Consider the following 24,486-nt stretch of genomic DNA (forward strand, 5'->3'; position numbering starts at 1 on the left):
AATGGCCTCCATTTAATATGTTTACATCAGTGACACAAGTTTATATATTATTCTTCTAACTCCAGATATAGAAATAATATATGCAAAGAAATACGATGAACATACTCAGTAGATTACAAGCTTTCTAAAAACACAACATAAGGAGTATTTAGCGTCAAGCACATTCCAGTTATGTCCTATTCATAAGCATATTTCCATAAAGCATATGGAGCACAATGTCACAGGGGCTCCAGCTGGTTCTGTTTTGTATTGGAACCCACTAGGTATTGAACCCGGCCCTGGTTGCTGCCAACTCCGCCGGGCAGAAGGGTTACTCCTGGCAAGAAAAACAAAAAAATGACAATAGCTTCCAAGGCCACTGAGAATGTAATGTGCCAACTGATGGGTTTTCTCTGGGATGCGACACACAAAGCCCCTGGATCCTGACCCATAGGGATAATGGTGCCAAGGGAAATTCTTCATGGTGCTGACTGCTCATTGGGGATGATCCGTCTGCACTGACAAGGTTTCAGTCCCAGGGGACAATCGGATCTATTCAGAACATTACACTGCAAGAGCCAATGCCTGCCTAGTCCACAGTGAGTGACCCCTGGAGCTCTCAGGAGAGCCAAGGGAAGGGAACACAGAGGTGCCAGGACAGGACATTCTGTTCTGGTGCCTAAGACATCTAGGATACCCCTCGATAGTGACCGACTCTCACTGACACTTTCAGTGATGTTCCCAGCTGGCTCATAACCAATCCTGCCTCATTCAGGGGGAAAAGCACCTTTGCAGCACTAATGAGACCCAGCTTGAGATTACTGTGTCACAGGCTGGTACTGGAACAGAGCAGAGGACCTCTTACCATCTTGGTGCTGGTAGTGGGGACAGCAGACATGGATAAATCGGACATCTGAGATTTTGTGCTGGATGTTCGGAACCCCCTGATCCATCTCCTGTACTCCTCTGTCACCTAAAGAGTGAGGGACACGATCACTGCACTATGTAACTAACGTTGAGAAGATCAGACATGGCCACCACAAGGCAGATGAAGGTGCTGGGAGCATTACCTGGCGATTGAGGAGACAGTGCACCAGGAAGATGAAGGCTCCCTGCAGGCTGTTGAAAATGGTGAATAGATATGCCATGACTGCGGCTGCTGGGCCGACTTGGAGGAGACCAAGGATCCATGAGCAGCCCAGAATGAAGAGCTGGGCGATGGCTTTAAAGGTCACTAACCTGGATAAGGGCAGTGGAGAGATCCCATTAAAATAATGCTATGGAGAGCAATTGGGTCAGGAAGATCTGGGCAATGTTGGGTGGAGATACCATCCTCTTCTTTCCTGTGTGGGACAGTATTGCTATCAATGCAAATACACTGGGAATTCGTTCCCATGGATCCTAGATATGATGTTCCCCTTCTGCAAACCCTCACTCCCTTCTGGTGCCAAGGACCTTCCAAACCAAGGCATCTGACCCTCCAGGATTGTTTTGTTGCCTTCTCACCTGTGGTCTCTGAGGGTGGACACATCTGCATTGAGGGAGGAGAGTCTGTTTCTGAGGATCCACAGGGTCAGCACAAAGAATGTTATATTTATCTGTGGGAACAGTGGGAAACATTTTTTGTAAAACATCCCATCTGGGGCCGGTGACTCCAGCTGAGGCAGAGAACAATCCCAGGGGACTGATCCGAACACTGCAGAACTGCTCATTTCTGCTCATTTCTGATGGGAATCATCCCCTCACCTGTAATATCCGCTGGCAGCTCTCGGTACCTCCCCATGCGTGGAGCTGACAGCACAGCCAGGGCTGAGATAGATCAATGGGATCACAGAGGCCAGATGCTGCTCAAAGTTAAATATGGAGCTTCTCCAGTGGAGTCAGGAGTTATTTTGAGTTTACACTGGTGTAACTGAGAGCAGGATCTGGTTCAGAGATTCCAGATCCTGCCTCTAGAATACTTCCTGCCACTTCCAAGCTGTAACAAATCCCCCTCCCCCGCAACTTCTCCATGGGGTAGGGAGGAATATGTAGGGACATTTGTTTCCCCCGCTACAAAAACCATTGCAGAGTGAAGCCCTCTCCCTTCCTCGTTCCTTGGGTCATTAACTCGACTAGACTAAACTCTTCTGTCTTCACTTGGCAAAACTCCTACTGACGTCCCTGGGAGCTGTGCCCGAGTAATGGCTGCAGGCCTGGGGATACAGCACAGGGATTAATCCTGGACTGACCACAGCAGATGATCCAGGTGAGACCTAACTGGGTCTTTCCTTGTGTTTTATGGGCCACGTTCCCCTCCCTGCTTCACTGAAATCAATGGGGTCACAGAGGTGAGAGGAGAATGGGGCCCTGTGGTTCTGTGAGGTACCCACCAGGATTATGGCACAGACTGGACCCATGAAGCTCCAACGAAAGCCTCTGTCCAGGCTGAGCCAGCAGCTACAGGCAGGGAAGAAGAAGAGGGTGACTTTAATGAGATTACTGCCCTTTTTCAGCCCCGGGAGGGAGAGGGGGGGTGTCACAGGGCAGCTGGGTCTCAAAAGCGAGATGGATCTCAGCCTGCATGTGACATGGCCGACTCTCTTGTGGGCAGCAGGCGAACAGCCCCATGTTCCTCAGCATCTCCTGCTTTCAGCCACCTCCTCACATGACCCTTTCTGGTTGATGGGCGCAGTATTGATGGGGAGGGCCAGACATGCAGCGGATGGACATTGGCCTAGCTGCACTGAAGGAAGTGGAGGTGCCCTGATTTACACCAGCTGAGGATCTCACCTGGGGTGTCTAGAACACGCCACACCCTGTTTTAGTGGAGTCGCTCACTTTAGAGAGGGGATCCTCAGGGATTTGCACACAGGAAGAAGGTGCATTTGTTTCCTACCCACCAGCCCCACAAACCCAGCCTGGGAGCTGGGAGTCAAGCTGGGATCTTTCTGGCTTGTTCTTCCGCATCATCAGTGGGGTGAGGAGTGTAGATGTCTGACAGGGAGCAACTCAACTGCAGCGCTCGGGGCAGCTTAGTGTCCCTGGGGATGGGAAGGGTCCCAGGGGGACATTCAGATCCCAGGCAGGGCGAGCCGGGAAATCTGGGTTCAAGTCAGACCTAGGGTGAGCCGGACAAGCACATGGACGCTCCATCCCAGCTCCCCTTCGGGACAGGCGCTGCACGTACTGTGTGGAAGTTCCGTAGCCACCAGGATTCACCGCTGCAGAAATAGCCACCACCAGGGCTGGGAACCCGTAGCCGAACGGGTACATGAATCTCTTCTTGAACCGGTTGGCGCTGGTGTAATTCACGACCTGCAGGTTCCTGACGGTGAGGAAGAGGTGCAGCCCCTCCAGGAACATCCAGGAGAAGCAGGCTAGGAAGAGGTAGTGTAGGAGGCCAGCAATGACAGCACACGCCACTGGGGGAGACAGAGAGCCTCGGGACACTGCGGTGGGGAAGGGAAATGCTAAGTATGGGGGAGACCTGCCCAGGGGGGGGGGAGCACACCAGGATTCTTGCTAGCACAGCTCTCCAGGTACAGTGCTCCGTGACCCAGAGACGGCAGGTTCCTCAGGCTATGGAGGGTCCTGCGGGTGCACTTTGCTGATGCAGGAAGGGAGCAGAGATTAGTGATTAGAGCAGGGGAGCAGGGCTCAGGGGATCCAGGTTCTGTTCTCAGCCCTGCCACAGAGTCCCTGGGTGACCTTGGGCAAGTCACGTAGGAGAGGGATCGAGGCACAGGGAGACTGTGACATAGGGATAGAACTGGCTGAACTCCAGGGGCTGGGGACACTCAGAGCACTGTGCCCAGTGTGAAGGGGCCTAATGGGATGGAAACATCCCCCCGGGAATCCCCTCTGTGTCCTGCACAGCCCAGAATCCAGGGAGCACAAAGGGGTTCAAAGCCACACACCCCAGCCCTGCTGCGCGTGGAGGTACAGAGCAGGGGAGAATCAGGCCGTACCTGACTGCCGGGGCGGGTCACTGCGGTGAGGAAGAGCAGGTCGGCCAGGAAGAGGCAGAGGCAGAGCTGCAGGTGGAGGGAGGTGCTGACGTTGCGGATGGAGCGGCACAGGCGGAAGGTGAGGATGGCGAGGAAGAGGCACAGCAGGGAGAGGGTCAGTCCCACGTAGGTGATGATGGTCAGTGGGTAGCTCTCCTGTAACACAGCAAAGGGAAAATCACCAGTGACCCCAGCCCAGCCCCCTCAGCTCCGAGTCATCCTTTTCCCCAGCAAAGCCTCCAGTCGCTACAGGGAGAGCTTTTCCCACGGCTGAGTCCTGCCCTGTGATCCGAGTCTCATGGTGAGAAACCGTCACTGCGGTGGGAGCCATTAGGATGGCGAAGCTGGAGAGAAGGTCACAGCTGCAGGTGGTGTGAGTGCTGTTCGTGTACACAGTGGTGCAGCCATCCTCAGACCAGCTGCCGTTCTCAGCCACCACTTTCCAGTAGATGCAGCGAGCCTCTTCCTCCTCTTTTTTGGCCTGGAAACACAACAGAATCATCCTCATCCTCATGGGACCACAGAATGTCATTTCTGTTATCACATGTCTATAGCAAACTCGAGGCCACCTACAGCTCCACGGCTCTCCCCACTCAGCCCCCAGTGCCCACTGGAGCCATCCCGGTGACAGCGGAGAGAGAACATAGATCCTGCTGCTCCAAAAGCCCAGGCCCTGCTATTGGAGCGATGGGGAAATAAATCCTTGCTAGCTGTTAGCACTATAAGGAATGTGGCACATGGCTGAGCAGTTCCAACAGCATCCAGCAGAGGGCAGTGCTGCATGCACACATACACATATGCACCCTAACCACTTCATTACCATATCTAAGTGTTTCATTACCGTATCCGCATATTGACTGGATACATATCCCCTCAGGAAGGGATGCTGAGATAAAGTTTCTTGACACCTTAAATGACTGCTTCTTGGAGCAGCTGGTCCTGGAACCCACAAGATGAGAGGCAAATCTTAATTTAGTCCTAAGTGGAACACAGGATCAGATCCAAGAGGTGAATATAACTGGACCACTTGGTAATAGTGACCATAATATAATAAAATTTAGCATCCCTGTATTGGGGAAAACTCCACAGCGGCCCAACACCATAGCATTTAATTTCAGAAAGGGGAACTACACAAAAGTGAAGAGGTTAGTGAAACAGAAATAAAAAAGTACAGTACCAAAAGTAAAATCCCTGCAAGCTGTGTGGAAACGTTTTAAAGACACCATAATAGAGGCTCAACTGAAATGTATGCCCCAATTTAAAAAACATAGTAAGAGAACCAAAAAAGAGCCACTGTGGTTAAACAACAAAGTAAAAGAAGCAGTGAGAGGCAAAAAGGCATCCTTTAAATAGTGGAAGATAAATCCTTCTGAGGAAAATAGAAAAGCGCATAAACTCTGTCAAATGAAGAGTAAAAATATAATTAGAAAGACCAAAAAGGAATTTGAAGAACAGCAGGCCCAAGACTCCAAAAGTAAGAGCAAAAAATGTTTTAAATACATCAGAAGCAGAAATCCTGCTAAACAGCCCGTGAAGCTACGGGACGATCGAGATGCTAAAGGAGCACTCAAAGATGATAAGGCCATTGCGGAGAAACTAAATGAATTCTTTGAATCAGTTTTCACTGTTGAAGATGTGAGGGAGATTCCCAAACCTGAGCCATTCTTTTTGGGTGAAAGATCTGCGGAGCTGTGCCAAATTGAGGTGTCATTAGAGGAGGTTTTGGAACAAATCAATAGACTAAACAGTAATAAGTCTCCAGGACATGATGGTCTTCACCCAAGAGTTCTGAAGGACCTCAAATGTGAAATTGCAGGACTACTAACTGTAGTCTGTAACCTATTAATTATATCAGTTTCTGTTCCAAATGACTGGAGGATAACTAACGTGACACCAATTTTTAAAAATGGCTCCAGAGGTGACCCTGGCAACTACAGGCCAGTAAGCTTCACTTCAGTGCTGGGAAAATTGGTTGAAACTATCGCAAAGAACAAAATTGTCAGACACGTAAATGAACATAATTTGTTGGGAAATAGTCAACATGGTTTTTGTAAAGGGAAATCATGCTTCACCAATCTACTAGAATTCTTTGAGGGGGGTCAACAAGCATACGGACAAAGGAGATCCAGTGGATATAGTGTACGTAGATTTTCAGAAAGCCTTTGATAAGGTCCCTCACCAAAAGCTCTTAAGCAAAATAAGCGGTCATGGGATAAGAGGGAAGGTCCTCTCATGGATTGGTAACTGTTTAAATGATAGACAACAAAGGGTAGGTATAAACGGTCAGTTTTCAGAATGGAGAGAGGTAAATAGTGGTGTCCCCGAGGGATCTGTACTGGGCCCAGTCCTATTTAACATATTCATAAATGATCTGGAAAAAGGGGTAAACAGTGAGGTGGCAAAATTTGCAGATGATACAAAACTACTCAAGATAGTTAAGTCCCAGGCAGACTGCGGAGAACTACAAAAGGATCTTACAAAACTGGGTGACTGGACAACAAAAATGGCAGATGAAATTTAATGTTGATAAATGCAAAGTAATGCACATTGGAAAACATAATCCTAACTATACATATAAAATGATTGGGTCTAAATTAGCTGTTACCACTCAAGAAAGAGATCTTGGAGTCAATGTGGAGAGTTCTCTGAAATCATCCACTCAACGTGCAGTGGCAGTCAAAAAAGCGAACAGAATGTTGGGAATCATCAAGAAAGGGATTGATAAGAAAGACAAAAAAATCATATTGCCTCTGTATAAATCCATGGTACACCCACATCCTGAACACTGAATGCAGATATGGTCACCCCATCTCGAAAAAGATATATTGTAATTGGAAAAGGTTCAGAAAAGGGCAACAAAAATTATTAAGGGTATAGAATGGTTTCCGTATGAGGGGAGATTAATAAGACTGGGACTTTTCAGCTTGGAAAAGAGGCAACTAAGCAGGGATATGATAGAGGTCTATAAAATCATGAGTGGTATAGTAAAAGTAAACAAGGAAATGTTATTTACTCCTTCTCATAATACAAGAACAAGGAGCCACCAAATGAAATTAATAGGTAGAAGGTTTAAAACAAACACAAGGAAGTATTTTTTCATGCAACACACTGTTAACCTCTGGAACTCCTTGCCAGAGGGTGTTGCAAAGGTCAAGACTATATCAGGATTCAAAAGGAAGGTAGATAGGCCCATCAATGGCTATGAGCCAGGATGGGCAGGAATGGTGTCCCTAGCCTCTTTTTGCCAGAAGCTGGGATTGGGTGACAGGGCATGGATCACTTGATGATAACCTGTCTGTTCATTCCCTTTGGTGCAGCTGCCATTGGCCACTGTCAGAAGACAGGATACTGGGCTTGATTGACCTTTGGTCTGACCCAGTATGGCCGTTCTTATGTTTCATGCTGATTCCCTGAACCCCACTATCTACAGAAAGCGGCTTTCCAGATATTCCGGCTCAGAGGTGAGCTAGGCGGAGCTGTTACCCTAGAGCACTTTGCACAGCCTTGTGTTGTGGTGCGACCCCCGGTAACCTCCTCCAGTAACACAGTCCCAAGGCGTCAGGAATAAGGAGGCCTCCTCTTCTCAGGACCATCAGGAGCAAGAAAGGCAGCATGGTCCAAATGCCCAACAGGAGATGGTGCCTTCTATATGCAACTCTGATAGTCCAGATACAGAGCAAAGCGAGGGGATCTTCCTCCACACACCTGTTTATGTCGCAGGGTGAAGTTTGCGGGGATGGATAGGTTAATGGGTCTCCCGTCTCCAATGGCCCCACTCACCACCCTGGAGTTGAGGTGACTTTTCTCCAGCTTCCCACCAGCTGGTAGATTTCCCTCGCTGAGACGTCTCGCACTGATGATGGAGTCCAGGGTGGAGTAGGAAATAAAAGCAGCAGCCCCCACACCAGCTGGGAGAGGAGATGATCCCTCGTTAGGGAGATTGGGACACTATTGCAAAGAATGACCCTGCAAGGTGCCCAGGGGGCTCAGTGAGTCTGTGGCAGATCTGGGAATGGAACCCAGAATCCTGGCCATGACTCTTAAGGTTTAGCCACTGGACCGTGCTACCTCCTCCCTCAGAGCCCCCAGGAATGCGTCCTGCTGGAAACATCCAGCTGCAGGATGCAGAGATGAAGATACGGATTTTCTCAGAGAGAGCAGGAGAGGGGCTGGCCGGGGATGAGCTTCCCCTGGTGCTGGAGGATTTGGGGCCCTGAATATGGCAGCTGAGGGTCCACGTTACCCTAGTCCCCCACATCTCTGTTTGGGGGTCTAGCTAGACTAGGGCATCTCTGCCCTTTCCATTCTCTGGGCCCACTTCATACCAGAGACCCTGTCATGAGTCATCTCCCCTCTGTGCCCCCAACTCCTCACTGCTGGGGGCTCAAGCTGTGGGACAGGCAGGAACGAAGGTGTCACCTCCATGGCCACAGCCTGAGAACCACTGGCTCAGCCAGCAAGGAGCACTCCAGGGCTAGAGACAGAGGCCAGGGCCCGGCCTGGGGATCCATGGGGAGGGAGGGAGGAACGGGGGAACCCAGACTGGGATTCGGTGCCTGGGAACCGCTCTGTGCTGTGCTTTGGGCCCTGGGTGTCTCCATCCCCAGGATGGTACCTTGTGTGGCTGTCCCGGTGATTGTATCACAGCGCACGTCCATCGTCTCCTCGTGAGCGCTCAGCGTGAAGACCTCGCTGTGCTGGCTGCAGTTCCCTGTGACGAGCCGCGTCTGGATAGCTGCGGGGTTTGGGGGTGAGGAATGACAGAGCCCCTCACTGTGAAACCACTTCCCTGGGAATCTGTCCATTTTGGGCCAGATCCACCCCCCTCCCACTCCACTTGGAGCCGGGGGGCTTCAGGGCTCTTCCGCACCGCGGGAGGGGGAAGTTTGGAGCCCCCCCTCCAAGTTGCAATGACCACCCCCCATATCCCCTCCCCCTATTCTGGCTCTGTCTCCCTGGGGATGCTGCATCCCCAGCAGGGGGAGTAGTGGGGGTGGGGGGAGGCGCCTGGCTCAGCGTGGCAGCCCCTAGTGGTGAAATGCCAAATATTACATGTAAACCCTTCTCGGGCATTGCTGTTGCTCCTGGGGACACTGGCGGGGCTGGGTTATATTTCCTGGTGCAGGGGCAGTGCTGTTCTGTGTCTGTACTGAACACAGGCTCACATCACAATGGTATATAGCCTCTAACTTCCAGTGGATTTGGGGCACAGTGTGTAACCCCATATCTCATGGCAGCTAGCAGGTGGCGCTGAGAGCCACACATCCCCCCTCACCTAGAGACTCTGTCATCATGTTCTGTTTTGTCCTCTCCGGAGACCGGAGCGCAGTGGCCAGCGCGGCCAGTTCCACGCTCTGCAGCAGGACCGTCACGGCCGACCCCACCTCCCACTTGTCTCCGCTGTCCCAGGGGGAGGTGCTGTTCAGGACCGAGTTGAAAGGGAGAGTCGCGTTCTGGGGACAGGAAAGGAAAATCCCTGAGAGCGAGGAGTCTGGGGGTTCAGGTGCCACACCCTGTGTGTTCCCAGGGGGCATCGGCATCACAGCCTCTCCCAGTTGAGGGGGCAGAAGTACTCTCAGAGGGGGAGCCCTTTATAAAGGGGGCCCTCTGAGGGCTGACTGAGGGCCCCACTGGCACCTGAAGTCAAATGGGGCTAGAACACTTTGTCTTTCCTTGTTTGCTCCTGCTCCCCCATCCCTCCATTACAGATGCCAGGGAACAACATTGTCACAAGCCCACAGCTTCCTAGGCTGTCTCTATGCTGCATCTGGCAGCTGCTCAGAAATGTCTGGTGGGGCAGGGATAGAGCCCAGATCCTGCTGCCTGAAAAACCCAGGTCACTGACAGATGAGCTGAAGGAGAATCCCCATTAACTGTTAGCAGTATAGCACAGGGGTAGGCAACCTATGGCATGCGTGCTGAAGGCGGCACATGAGCTGATTTTCTTTGGCACTCACACTGCTCTGGTCCAGGCCACCGGTCCAGGCGGCTCTGCATTTTAATTTAATTTTAAATAAACTTCTTAAACATTTTAAACACCTTATTTACATTACATACAGCAATAGTTTAGTTATATATTATAGATTTATAGAACTAGACCTTCTAAAAAACATTAAAATGTGTTACTGGCACATGAAACTTTAAATTAGAGTAAATAAATGAAGAGTTGGCACACCGCTTCTGAAAGGTTGCCGACTCCTGGTATAGCACCTCTGATGAACAACAACAGTTCTGAACACTAGAGGAGGCATGTGGGTGGACAAACACAATCATGCACTCACACCACTAAAGCACATGTGCACACAGACACAAACACCACTAGAGGGTGCACACCCTCCCCCCCATCCCCACAGCAGAGGAGGGCACAGATCTTTTCTGAGGAGTATCTACGTCTCCTTCCCCCCCAGTGAGACTCCTAACCTGGCACAGCAGCACACAGGGCTCTGGGACACACATGGGGCACTAGTCTGCAGGGCACATTTAAGGGGCGGAGCCTCTCACCTCCAGTGATAACGTCGCGTTCCCGTCTCCAAACGTGGACAACAAAAAGCCGAAGGTCGAATTAAAGAAAGAGGAAAAATTGCTGTTTTCACTGCTCCGCTTTCCCTGCAGAGAGATCCGGGCAGAGGGTGAGTTCTGCAGGCGCTGAAGGGCGACCAACATTGGTGTTTGCCTTATGCAGGGCCTGATCCTGACACCCCTCATTGTGTGAATAAAGCTTTTATATCAGACGTGTCCAGGACATGTACAATGCTGCTGTTGCCACAACGCAAGGTTCATGTGGAGAAAGGGGACAGTTTCTAGTAACAGCTGGAATACAACAAGGTTTGGGACTAAGCCCCCTTTTGTTCACACTGGTGCTGGATGCATTGACAGAAAGCAGCCAGAGAGTGGCCCCTTGGCACATGAGTTTTGCAGCTGATGTAGTGCTCGTGGGGGAGAGAAAAGAGGAAGTGAAAGAAGATGCAGATAGACATGGAGGTGCATATTGAAAGAAACAGCATGAAAATCAGTAGAAGAAATCACAGTACATGGACTGTAGATTCAGTGCTCTCCTGCAGGAAGACAATGGGTGTGTAAGTCTGCAGACGACCCAATAGCAAAGCTACAGAAGTTTTAGAAGGTTCAATATCAATTTGAAACCTCCGAGAATATAATAAGTTGATAAGTTTGTTTATGAGGTTACGTGAAACAGTGTCAAAAGCCTTACTAAGGTCAATATGACACATGCATCTGATGAAGTGAGTATTCACCCATGAAAGCTTATGTTCCAATATGTCTGTAAGGTGCCACAGGACCCTTTGTCGCTTTTTACAGATCCACACTAACACCGCTACCCCTCTGATACTTGACAAGGTGATAAATAACAGTCAGCATGGATTTGTCAAGAACAAATCCCATCAAATCAGCAGCTTTCTTTGGCAGGTTAACAAGCCTCGTGGATAGCTGGGAAGTAGTAGACATGGTATATATTGACCTTAGTAAGGCTTTTGACACTGTCTCAAGTAACTGCATAAACAAACAAGGGAAATACAACTTATATGGAGCCACTCTAAGGTGGGTGAATAACTAGTTGGAAAACGGTTCCCAGAGAGTAGTTATCAGTGGTTCGCAGTCAAGCTGGAAGGGTGTATCCAGTGGGGTCCTGCAAGGATCAGTTCTGGGTCTGGCTCTGTTCAGTATCTTCATCAATGATTTAGAGAATGTCACACAGTGAACACTTATAAAGTTTGTGGATGATACCAATCTGGGAGGGGTTGCAAGTGCTTTGGAGAATAGGATTAAAATTCAAAATGATCTGGACAAACTGGAGAAATGGTCTGAAGTAAATAGGATGAAATTCAAATGCAAAGTTCTCCATTTAGGAAGGAACAATCAGTTACACACATACAAAATGGGAAATGACTGCCTAGGAAGGAGAACTGTGGAAAGGGATCTATGGGTCATAGTGGACCACAAGCTAAATATGAGTCAACCGTGTAAAGCTGTTCCAAAGAAAAGCGAATCTCATTCTGGGATGTATTAGCAGGAGTGTCGTAAGCAAGACATGAGAAGTAATTCTAACGCTCTACTCTGCTCTCATTAGGCCTCAACTGGAGTATTGTGTCCAGTTCTGGCGCCACATTTCATGAAGGATGTGGACAAGTTGCAGAAAGTCCAGAGAAGAGTGAGAAAAGTGATGAATGGTCTAGAAAACACAACCTATGAGGGAAGATTGAAAAAATTGTGTTTGTTTAGTCTGGAAAAAAGAAGATTGAGAAGGGACATGATAACAGTTTTCAAATAGATGAAGGTTTGTTACAAGGAGGAGGGAGAAGAATTGTTCTCCTTAACCTCTGACGATAGGACAAGAAGCAATGGGTTTAAATTGCAGCAAGGACAGTTTAAATTGGACACTAGAAAAAGTTTCTTGTCAGGATAATTAAGAACTAGAATAAATTGCCTAGGGAGATTGTGGAATCTCCATCACTGGAGATTTTTAAGAGCAGGTTGGACAAACACCTGTCAGGGATGGTCTAGATAATACTTATTCCTGCCATCACTGCAGGGAACTGGACTAGGTGGCCTCTCAAGGTCCCTTCCATTCCTATAATTCTATGATATTACAGGAAAACGATGAACTCAACAAAAAACGTATAAGCAGACTGGGAAAGTCATGGAGTAAAGGGAGAGAAGTGAGGGAGTTTTCTGCGAAAGGAGAACACCTGTCAAATAGAAAAGTAAGATCTAGAAGATGGTCATCAGGCCTGCACTTTTGTATGGTTCCAAAATCCGGGGACAGAGGAAGAGCCAGGAGCTATTCATGAAGACAGAGGAAGTGAAAATTTTAAAATGGATGCTTGGAGTTACAAGGACGGGCCATGGTCGACATGAGGGAATTAGGGCAAGTGAAAGTAGGACCAATGATAGAGAAGTTGAGGGATCCAGGCTCAGATGGTGTGGGCCTGTGACAAGAAGGTCAGAAGAACAAACAGGAAACAAGGCGCTAAACTTATATGCAGAAGATAAGAGGATTGGGAGACTCCAGACTAGCTCAGGCTGTCATACAAAAGGATGTGATGAGCTGTGGAGTTTCTAAGGAACTGCTTCAAGACAAACTGGAATGGAGAAGGACTTGAAGAGCTGATCGCATGTAGATGGGACCAGCCTAGAAGGATGAGGAGGATCGAGTCCCAGGGATGAAAGGAACAAACACAGTATTGCCCTGATCTTGGATTGAGGTTTACATGGGTCACCGTAATAGCAACAGCAAAGGTTTTTGTCTGGGAATTTCCATATTGGTGGTAAAAAACACAGAGCAAAATCCCCAACAAATGAATAATGGGGTCAAACGTACCTGCAGAGAGAAATTCCTGAACGTCTCTTTGATGGCCACGAACTGAACACTGGAGATAATGCTGGGGACTTGGAGCGATGGGAAGAGAGGAGCAGACGTTAGAGTTTTCACATCAGATTTTCATATTAACTCACTCCTGCCTGGGGGAAAATCCCCTTCTCTTCCCAGCCCCAATGGCCGCTCTTTGTCCACATGCCAGTCCTGCGCTGCCAATAGCATGCGGCTGCTACAAAACTCCCATCTCCCTCCCTTCCTCCACGTCTCACTCTCTCTCTCTCCCCCCTCCATTTACACTCCACTTTGCCTGTCCCTGCTGCTCCTGTGGTTTGGTTCTGGACCCAGCTCCCAGTGGACGGGATTTGGGCGGCTGGGCAGGCAGACTGGTAACTCCCGTCGTTGTTGTTGCACTGGGCTCTCTCTGTCCCCCCAGCTCCATACCTGAAGCAGCAGGCCTGGACAGGGGGTGAAGAACCCCTGAGGCTGCAGAAGGAGCTGAGGTGCCTGGGGGGTGCAGAGGCACATGTGCAGGCTGCAGGGAGCAGAACTAATGGCTGAGCTGGGTGAGGGGCACAGAATTAATTAACCATAATGTGGGGGGATTGGTGGAGAAGCTGGAGGTTCTGCGCCGTCAGGAACCAGAGAGCTCCTGTTGTGTGGACAGAACCACTGTATCCTACCCAGGGAAGAGTGGGCAGTGTGGGAATGGCCACCAGCACATGGGAGGGTGGCTTCATAAGTCAAAATACAGACCCGACACGATGAGATCATCTTTTTCAAAGGAAAAAATCCCACAATTTTGGGGCCAATCTACTGATTTTGGGGGTCTGACTCCTGATCTCTGTGCTCCTGGGGTTGGTGACACTGAGATTCCCACCCAGAGGGCTTGGCCAGCGCCCTCTCTGCTCCCTGCCAGCAGGAGCTGGGCCTGCTCTGAGTTCACATGGGAGGAGAGGGGAGCCACCAGAGCCTAACGGGCCTGGCCTCATAGTCACGGGTTCTGGGCACTGAAATCACTGGGGGCTGGGAATGCCCAGCACATCTGATAGCCAGCAGGGGATCCCACTTGAGAGAAAACTTTTTTTGATGGCTTAAGTTCACACACAAGGGCCCCCCACAGCCTAGGCCTCCTCCCGGTGGGTCCAGATTCTGCTCTCACACTGGGGTAAATCTGGAGATACTCTGGAACTGTGGCCAATGGGAGGTGCGGAGGCGGTGCCTGCAGGTGGAGGCAGTGTGCGGAGCCTCCTGACCCACCCCCCACGAGCTTCAAGGACCTGCCAGCTACTTCCTGGAGCAGTGCAGGGACAGGGTAGGAAGAGAGCCTGCCTTAGCCCTGTTTTGCTGTCGACCAGGACCCACCGAGATAAGCGCCACCCGGCTGGAGCCTGTACCCTTTACCCCCTCCCGCAACCCCAATCCTCTGCCCTAGCCGTGAGCCGCCTCCCAGATCCCACACCCCTTACCACACTCCAACCCGCTACCCCAGCCCTGAGCTCCCTCCCTCACCCAAACTCCCTACCAGAGCCTGCACCCCACAACCCTCCCCCCCACAAACCCACCTGCACCCCAACCCCCTTCCCCAGGATCAGCCCAGAGCCTGCACCCCCTCCCACACCCCAAACCCCTGCCCCATACAGGGCAGGCTACAGGCACCAGCATTCCAAGTTGGTGCTTGGGGCGGCAATGTGCAAGGGGCGGCAGTCCCTATTGTTTTGCCCCCAAGCAGCGCGCTGAAACGCCGCCGCGGTGGCAGAAATTCGGCAGCAGCTTCTATGTTTATCTGTCTGGTGGCTTCAGCTAAACATAGAAGCTGCTGCCAAATTGCCACCACCGGGGAAACGCTCCTGCCGCCCTAAGGGCACACAGACTGCCCCCGCCGTCTGTGGCGGCAATTGGTGCACTGCTTGGGGCAGCGAAAACTGTAGAGCCGGCCCTGGCCCCATACTGGTGAAAGTGAGGGAGAGAGGGAAGGAGAGAGATGCAGTGGGCAGGGCGGGGCCTTGGAGAAAGGGAGGGAGAAGGGTTTTTGGTTTGTGTGATTAGACAGTTGGCATCCCTAGGGGGCCCTGCTCACCCACTCCCCGGCCTGGCTCCGGCACGGATCAGTCTCATTCCAGCCTCGTCCTGATGTGGCACCTAACCCGCTCCCCAAGCCAGACCTGGGCACGCTGGTGCCTGTGGCTCTGACATAACCAGAAACACCCCAGTGGACGGACAGGCTGGGCTGGGGGATGGTGACACCCCCAGATCAATTCCCAGCCTTCTGCCCCCTTATGCAAGACCTCTGCCTGTGCATCCCCAGACCCTGCTCAGCCCCCCAGGTGCCCCCTCCATGTCCCCGCGGCAGGACCCACCTTTGCACAGGGTCGTGTTCCCGTTGGAGGGGACGTAGCCGGCCAGGCACTCACACCGGTAGCTCCCATTGGTGTTGATGCACATGGTCTTGGGGCCACAGATATCTGGGGTCTTGTTGCACTCATTGATGTCTGAGAGGGGAAAGCGGGGGGGAGGGTGTCACACACAGCATGGCTGGGAGCGCATGGGGGTAGACATGGAGCCCCCAATTTTAGGGGGCTTAGTCTGTCTGTCAGTCTGTCGGCTCCATCTCACCCCTCCCCCAGTCAATTCTGCTTTCTTCCCTGCTATTTGGTGGCGATCCTTCCTGAGGAAGTAGGGGCAGGGCCCCAGAAGAAAGCTAAGCTCTCCCCGATATTTATCCATAACGCTTCTGCTTCTCACAGAAATACTTGTGGCTAAAATCCCCTTCGCCGGGACATCGGCAAACAAGTCAGTCAGCGGGAAGAGTCCAGAGCGCTCATGGATCCTTCCCTTGGGCCGAGTTCCAGCAGCTCTTTCTCAGACTCCCCTTCTCTCTCTTTCCCGTGGCAGCGTTTTGCTATTTCCCGCTACGCCCCTTCCCCTCCATCATTATTTGCATAAAGACAGCACCCACAGCGCTGCACCCACATGGCCATAAAGAGCTTCTAGTCTAAATAGATGAGAGGTGGGAGAGAAAACTGAGGCAGGGAATTGCCTAAGGACACCCAGCAGGAACAGAGCTGGGACTAGAACCCAGTTCTCATAGCGTATCCACTAGACCTGTCTCTTTCAGCTTATTTCCTCCATAGAAGGCCAAGAATGTGTCTCCCCTGCCTCACCATGCAGATTTTACCCTCTGCTCCCCCTCACTGAGAGGAGCTTTGTGTCTCCTGGCTCACAGCTCGGAGTGCATCAGGGCTGAAACAAATCCCTTGTTCCTTTGGCAGAAAACTTAACTTTTGCTCCATTGTAAAACCTCTTGGAAGGCAACGGGCCTACGCCATGCCTGTAAGGGGATCTGTATGTGCCGACCTCTTGATGATGATGTTGTGCCTCAGAACAAGGAGAGAGCAAGTTTGTCCTGCTCTAGTGGCTGGTTCCCATAAGCAGATAACAGCCTGCTACAATGACTGGCTAATGGAGTTACTCCCTTAGCTCCAGCAGCTGAGATGTGTCCTTTCAGCAGACAGGTCCTGGGTTTGATTTCTGCTGATGACCCTAGCTGGTTCCTTTGGGATGTCAGCTCCTTCCCTAGCCTTAGCAGCTGCTGAGGGTTCGGTTAATGGGTTCCAGAAACCTGTGAGCCTTTTGTCCAACAGAGTCCTCGGATCCTTCTCAGCCCAGTTTGCTTTGCAAAGACCTGATCTTCCCCCACCTCAGTGCTGTGCTACGAAAGAGCATCTTGGGCTCTGATTGCAGGTTTGGGGGGATGTTGCAGCTTCTAACAACTTCCCCTACTCTCGTGCCTCGGTGGAATTACGCAGCATGACAAGAGACATGGCGTCCTTCAATCCCTGGGCTCAGTTTCCAATTTGTAAGACAGGCTGGGAGTCAGAACAGACACTTTGCCCGGGTGGAGCACAGAGAAAGAGTGAGACCTCAGGGCAACCTGGTTAGTTTCCCCATCCAGGCATGTGGGTTAGTTTCAGAGATCCTAGGTCAGTTCAGTGACAGTGCATTAACAGCATCGCCAACACCAAGCAATCAATAAAAGCCCCAAACCGTGAGTCAGGCTGCAAAAAAGTCACAAGATCAGTTTAAAAACTGCAAGATTTTTTTAAAATCCATTTTGGCTTCGTTTTGGTTGACTCTGGTTTGGGAGCTGTTGGTCATCCCAATGTAACATTTTGCAGTTTTTCCTCCACCATGTGGACCTGGCCCTAATTTTGATTTTAGCCAAAAGCAGAATCACGTGACTCCAGGAGGTGGGGCTTTAAGGCAACGCCACGTGTTAGCAACACTGCAGAAAGGCCAGAAGCAGCATGCCTTTGCCACAATTGTTTCCAGCTCCTGTTGTACCTGTGCAGATCTTACACGTATCCTTTTGACTCTTTCCAAATCCCAAACTGCATTTACACATGTAACTCCCTGGCATGTTGTCATAAACATACAGCTAAGGGTAGCATAAAATCCCTCCTTTACCTGTAAGGGGTTATGAAGCTCAAATAACCTAGTTGGCACCTGACCAAAAGGACCAATAAGAAAAGAAGATACTTTCAAATCTGGGAGGGGGAAGGTTTTATTGGTGCTCTCTTTGTTGTGCTCTCTTGGAACAGAGAGAGGGACGAGGCAGGAAAAAATCATCTCCTAAAACTGTACCTGAAATAAGTATCTAAGATTATAAAAATTGTAAGTAAAGCAAGGAAATGTGTTAGATTATCTTTTGTTTTAGCTTGTGAATTTTCCCTATGCTAAGAGGGAGGTTTATTCCTGCTTTTGGATATTTGAAGTTGAGCCTAGAGTGGAATCCTCTGTGTTTTAAATCTTTTTATTACTCTGTAAAATTACCTTCCCTCCTGACTTCACAGAGGTGCTTCTTTTACCTTTTTCTTTATAATAAAGTTCTTCTTTTAAGAACCTGATTGATGTTAGTGTCCTAAAGATAAAGGGTCTGCTCTTCACTTTTATTAAAGACAATTGGTTAGTATATTATTCTCAAGCCTTCCCAGGAAAGGGGGTGAAGGGGCTTGGGGGAATATTTGGGGTAAACTGGGACTCCAAGTGGCCCTTTTCCCTGGATGTTTGTCTAAATCACTTGGTGGTGGCAGCAATACCATCCAAGGACAAAGAAACGATTTGTGCCTTGGGGAAGTTTTAACCTAAGTGGGTAGAAAGAAGCGTAGGGGGTCTTTCATGCAGGTCCCCATATCTGTACCCCAGAGTTCAGAGTGGGGAGGGAACCTTGACACATGTTGATGCAGTTCCGGTGGGGCTCACAGATTGTGGTGTTTTGCAGGCACTCATCAATGTTTGCAAGGGGAGAGAAAGCACTAGGTCAGGCTGATCTAGGAGCTGGACCTTGGGCATTGGGGTGACGTTGCTGGGGGATAATCCAGGCGTCCAACATGCACCGTGCTCTGGGGAGACGGGTCTGGTTAGAGCCAGGAGTTAAGTGACTGGGTCAGCGAACGGGAGCAAGTGGCTATTGTCTGGAATGAGCCGCTCCAGCTGGAAAGGGAAAAGCAGCCCTGCCGAGACATGCGCCCGCTGCTTCCTAAAGTTATCAAGCAAATCTGGTGATGCCCAGTGCTGCAATATCAGTACAGACGGCAATGACTGAATGAGCCATGAGTTGCCCAGCACTGCAGCTATTCCCTGCTCCCCAGGATCCATGGGGGAGGATCGGGGGTGGGGTTGGGGCACACTGTGCTGTGGCTATTCTCTCCTCACCAGGGCCCATAGGGGGCAGAGCGCACTGTGCTATTTCCATGGCCCAGACACGAGGCCCCTTCCCAGCTCAGGGGGACACTAGCAGCCCAGATGCTGCGTACTGGGGCCAGCGAGAGTCCCCTCCTCTCTCCCCAGCACATCACTGCAGCACAAGGAGTTTCCTCTGTGGGTCTGTTTATTCCCTATCCAAGCGCCAGGCACAGGGGTGAGCTCGGCCCCATGCTCTGCGGGAGCTACACCAGGGCTGGAAGGATCATTTGTCTGTGGAAGGGGGGATCTCAGCAGGTGGGAGCCAGGGGAGACCTCACCCTGGCAGCTGTTCTCACTCGCGTGTGTGAACTTGGATTTCCCAGAGCTGGGCTCGTAGCCAACGACGCAGGTGCAGTAGTAACTCCCGGGAACGCTGGCGCAGTTTGCGTGGGGTCCGCAGTCTGCCGGGCTCGGGCCCTGACACTCATCAATATCTGCAACACAAGAGGGGATGTTCTGTACAGTCCTGCTAGGGAGACGTTCCTGTATCACCCACCTGTACTGAGCTGGGTGACGGTACCCAGGCGACCGAGCCCCCAGCAGCTTAACAATCACAGGCCTGGTTCTCAGCTACACTCTTGCGGCACTAGGCTTCTCTGGCAAGGAACGGCCACTTGAGAATCCCCCACCCTGCAAAAGGGGCCACCCCAGCTGGTGTGGAGCTGCTGTAGGGGTCCTGCCCCAACCCTGCTCCTAGCCCCTGATTTAGAGGCTGAGGTCGGGGTGCCCAGCACTGCAGCTATTCCCTGCCCCCCAGGACCAAAAGCGGGAAGATTCGGGGTGTCATCATGGAGCCCTGTACCTCAGCTATTCCCTGCCCCCAGCTCCTATGGGGGAGGATCGAGGGCATGGCTGGAGCACACTGTGCTGTGGCTATTCTCTCCTCACCAGGGCCCAGAGTGGGCAGAGCGCACTGTGTTATTTCCATGGCCCAGACACGAGGCCCCTTCCCAGGCTCAGGGGGACACTAGCAGCCCAGATGCTGCATGCTGGGGCCAGCGAGGGTCCCCTCCCCTCTCCCCAGCGCATCTCTGCAGCACAAGGAGTTTGCTCTGTGGGTCTGTTTATTCCCCATCCAAGCGCCGGGCAGAGGTGTGAACTCGGCCCCGTGCTCTGCGGGAGCAGGTGAGGGTCACGTCTCATCACAGCTTCACTGAAGACCTCGGGCTACTGCCAAAGCGAGCAGCCACCATGGTGCAGCGCCAGGCCTGGAATGAGCATTTTGTGTGTGAGGGAGGGTCTCAGCAGGTGGGAGCCAGGGGAGACCTCACCGTGGCAGCTGTTCTCACTCGCGTGTGTGAACTTGGCTTTCCCAGAGCTGGGCTTGTAGCCAACGATGCAGGTGCAGTAGTAACTCCCGGGAACGTTGGCGCAGTTTGTGTGGGGTCCGCAGTCTGCTGGGCTCGGGCCCTGACACTCATCAATATCTGCAACACAAGAGGGGATATTATGTACAGTCCTGCCAGGGAGATGTTCCTGCATCGTCCACCTGTACTGAGCTGGGTGACGGGACCCAAGCGATCAGGCCCCTGGGAGCTTAACAATCACAGGCCTGACTCTCAACTGCACTCAAGTCTTGTTCACAGAAACTGAGTAGACTGTGTTCAGTGTTCGCAAACATGTATCTTTGCAAGGAAATCACTTCCTTTTTCCCGTCACACAGCTGCGGCTCTTTCCCGAACTGCCCCGGCATCCCCCTCACAGAGGCTGGCGCAGATTAGGCGGCGAAAGAAAAAGACTCGGGACGAGATGTTCGCTGAACTGATGGCCAGCTCCAGAGCGGAGGCGGCCCAGCAGAGCCAGTGGAGGGAGACCCTCTCTCAGCAGCAGCGCTCACACAGCGAACGGGAGGACAGGTTGCGGCAGGAAGACCAGCAGGCGACTCAAACGCTGCTTGGACTAATGAGGGAGCAAACGGACACGCGCCGGCGCCTTGTGGATGTTCTGCAGGACCACAGGCAGGAGCAGAGAGCCCCCCTGAACTGTAACTGCAACCGCCCTCCCCTGCCACAAAGTCCTGTCCCCCCCTCACCCAAAATCACAAGAAGGAGGGGCGCTAGGGGCCGTGAAAACTGTCACTCCACCCCAGCAGAGCGCTCATGTACCAAACAGCTCTCATTCCCTAAAGTATGAGAATCGCTTCCCTTCCTGGCTCACCCGATCCCAAATCCCAGTTTCATCCCCCAACTGTGTAGTTGAGTATTAAAAATAGTTTGCTGTTCATTACTGTTTCAGTCATGTTTCTTTGCAGAAGACTTTGTCTGAAGGGGGGAGAGGGGTTTGTTAATTGCATAGGACAGCCACCATTAACAGGGTACAGACATGGGGGCAGGATCAACAGCAGGTCACACACAGAGTGCAGTCACTAGGCACCCGGGTCACTCTGCGAGGTGTCTGCTGCCCCAGGTCAGTCTGGGAGGTGTATGTTGCCCCAGGGTCCGAGCGCCTGGCATCCACAAATGGCAAGGCAGGCTGCCCTTACCATGCCCTTCCACCCTAGCCATGCACCTCTCCGATGCCCTGAGCCCCAGCCAGAGCCATCATCCCCCCACACCTACTCACCCTTCCCACACACCCCTCACCCCTTCCTGCAAACCCACCCCTTCCTGCACACCCTCCTGTAACCGTCCTCCCCCCAGAGACCGCTGTAGGAGCAGGAGCCTGTCAGTCCTCGAGTGTAGAAGCGGTCTGTACATCACTGCACACCGTACCCACCACAGTCTGCGTCCCTGTTTCAACCCTTTAACGCGAAGTTGTTAGTAAAGAAAACTTTGTGAATTAAAAATGTTCCAATAAATTTATTTTTAAACGTCTGTTGGAAGGGGGGAAACCTGGGGAACGGGGTATGTAACCGCTGAAAAAAGTGAATAGTAAGTGAAACAGGGGCAGGTTCAGCTTCTCTGTAAAGAGACTGGACAGTCATAGGTTACCCTGCTCTCTGAGGAACCTAGCTTTCAAAGCCTCCCGGATGCACAGCGCTTCCCGCTGGGCTCTTCTAATGGCACGGGTGTCTGGCTGAGCGTAATCAGCAGTCAGGCGATTTGCCTCAACCTCCCATCCCGCCATAAAGGTCTCCCCCTTGCTCTCACAGAGATTGTGGAGCACACAGCAAACTGCAATAACAATGGGGTTATTGGTTTCGCTGAGATCCGAGCGAGTCAGTAAGCTCCTCCATCTCCCCTTGAGACGTCCGAAAGCACACTCCACCACCATTCTGCACTTGCTCAGCTGGTAGTTGAAGAGCTCCTTGTCACTGTCCAGGGCTTCATGAGCCAGGGCATTAGCGGGTAGGCTGGGTCCCCGAGGATCACTGTAGGCATCTCCACATCCTCAACACTTATTTTGTGATCCGGGAAGAAACTACCTTCCTGCAGGCATCTAAACAGACCAGAGTTCCTGAAAACACGCGCGTCATGAACCTTGCCCGGCCACCCGACGTAGATGTTGGTAAAACGTCCCCTATGGTCCACCAGTGCTTGCAGCACCATTGAAAAGTAGCCCTTTCGGTTAATATACTGGCTGGCCTGGTGGGCCGGTCCCAGGATAGGGATGTGAGTGCCATCTATAGCCCCACCGCAGTTTGGGAATCCCATCGCGGCGAAGCCATCTATGACGACCTGGATGTTTCCCAGGGTCACTACCTTTGAGAGCAGTAGCTCAACGATTGCGTGGGCTACTTGCATCACAGCAACCCCCACGGTAGATTTGCCCACGCCAAAGTGGTTCGCTACTGACTGGTAGCTGTCTGGCGTGGCAAGTTTCCAGAGGGCTATGGCCACTCGCTTCTGCACACTCAGGGCTGCTCGCATCCGGGTGTCCTGGCGCTTCAGGGCAGGGGCCAGCAAGTCACACAGTTCAAGGAAAGTGCCCTTACGCATCCTGAAGTTTCGCAGCCACTGTGATTCATCCCAGACCTGCAGCACTATGCGGTCCCACCAGTCCGTGCTTGTTTCCCGGGCCCAGAATCGCCGTCCCACAGCATGAACGTGACCCATTGCCACCATGATCTCCGCGGCGCGGGATCCTGTGCTTTGTGAGAGGTCTGTGCCACTCTGACACTTCATGTCCTCACCGCGCTGCCGGAGCCTCCTCGCCCGATTTCTCAGCAGCTGACTGTGGAAGAGGTGGACGATAAGGTGCGAGGAGTTGACAACGGCCATAAGTGCAGCGATGATCGCAGCGGGCTCCATGCTCGCAGTGCTGTGGCGTCCGCGCTGTCACTGACCAGAAAAGTGCGGTAACAGATTTCCCGCCGGCGCTTTCAGGGAGAGAGGGCGGGAGTGACGGTTGAATGACAACAGTTACCCAAAACCACCCTCGACACATTTTTCCCCCAGCAGGCATTGGGGGCTCTACCCAGCATTCCAATGGGCAGCGGGGACTGCGGGAACTGTGGGATAGCTTCCCACAGTGCACCACTTCCAAAGTCGACGCTTGTCCCGTTAGTTTGGACTCACAAAGTCGAATTAGTGTCCTTAGTGTGGATATACAAATTCGAATTCATAAGGTCGAATCCACAAATTCGACCTAAGTTAAATCGAACTACTCTTGTAGTGTAGAGATACCCTAAGATTCTTCTAAATCTGATCACTAATAATTCCAGCTACATTTTAGTCATGGGTATTTTTAGTAAAAGTCATGGACATGTCACCGGCAGTAAACAAAAATTCATGGCCTGTGATGTGTCCAAGACTTGTACCATGTACCCCTGACTAAATCTTGGGTGGGAGGATGGCCCAGGGGTGCTGCAGGAGGGGTTGGCAGGGCTGGCAGGCTCTCTACCTGGCTACAAACGACTCCTCCGAAGTGGCAACATCCCTCGGCTCCTAGAAGAGGCACAGCCAGGGGATCTCTGCGCACTACTTCCACCTTCAACAGTGGTTCCGCAGCTCCCATTGGCTGCAGGGGCAGTGCCTGCGGGCAGAGGCCATGCAAGAACCGCCTGTCCGTGCCTCCACCTAGGAGCTAAGGGACATGTCACTGCTTCTGGGGAGCCCCCTGAGATAAGCGGCGTCCAGAGTCCTCACCCATTCCCACACCTCAACCCCTATACCCCTCTCACACCCGGTTGCTGCTGGGAGAAGGGGGCGCAGTGGCCAAGACTGCCCAGCAGCGGCCAGTGTGGCTGGCCCAGGGGATGCCTGAGCTGCTCAAGTGGCCCCTGGGCCAGCCGCACTGGCCACTGCAGAACTCACAGAGGTCTCGGAAAGTCACGGAATCCATGACTTCCATGACCTCTGTGACAATTTCGCAGCCTTACAAATAATGCAGGAAATGTAGCATTTGATGGGGTGTACAAATCCCACACTGGGCAACAAGTGGTTAAGGGATTATTTTGGGCTCAGCCGGCCCCACCCCGCCACACCAGCAGCAAATGCTCCATCTGCTGGAGGAATTAAAAGACAGGGAAATAGCTCATCTGGGTGGCAGACCTGTAGCCCA

At 51.8% G+C, this 24,486-nt stretch overlaps 1 protein-coding gene across 1 annotated transcript; it reads right to left on the reverse strand.

The window, feature by feature from the left end:
* Positions 1-226: 226 nt before the first annotated feature.
* LOC120388835 (adhesion G protein-coupled receptor E3-like) lies at positions 227-24,276 on the reverse strand. Its single transcript, XM_039510928.1, has 17 exons — positions 24,240-24,276; positions 20,316-20,471; positions 19,323-19,478; positions 15,660-15,791; positions 13,306-13,373; positions 10,470-10,574; positions 9,244-9,421; positions 8,584-8,703; positions 7,674-7,876; positions 4,279-4,449; positions 3,905-4,124; positions 3,149-3,383; positions 2,352-2,418; positions 1,486-1,577; positions 1,050-1,218; positions 845-952; positions 227-316 (listed from the first exon to the last, which is right to left on the reverse strand). Exons 1-17 carry the CDS (start codon positions 24,274-24,276, stop codon positions 311-313), a joined length of 2,223 nt encoding a protein of 740 aa, XP_039366862.1. The 3' UTR covers positions 227-310.
* Positions 24,277-24,486: the final 210 nt, after the last annotated feature.

This window comes from Mauremys reevesii, linkage group 22 (genome assembly GCF_016161935.1).
Source record: "Mauremys reevesii isolate NIE-2019 linkage group 22, ASM1616193v1, whole genome shotgun sequence".
Classification (NCBI taxonomy): Eukaryota; Metazoa; Chordata; order Testudines; family Geoemydidae; genus Mauremys; species Mauremys reevesii.

What these genes read in the sequence shown, in the direction of transcription:
- LOC120388835 (XM_039510928.1), bottom strand. Translation starts at nt 24,276, where the DNA reads ATGGAAGTCATGGATTCCGTGACTTTCCGAGACCTCT. An exon ending in GAACACGACCCTGTGCAAAG is followed by an intron (nt 13,374 to 15,659) that starts GTGGGTCCTGCC and finishes CATCGCTCCAAG; the next exon opens with TCCCCAGCATTATCTCCAGT. An exon ending in TCACCCTGCGACATAAACAG is followed by an intron (nt 4,450 to 7,673) that starts GTGTGTGGAGGA and finishes TTGTGTTTCCAG; the next exon opens with GCCAAAAAAGAGGAGGAAGA.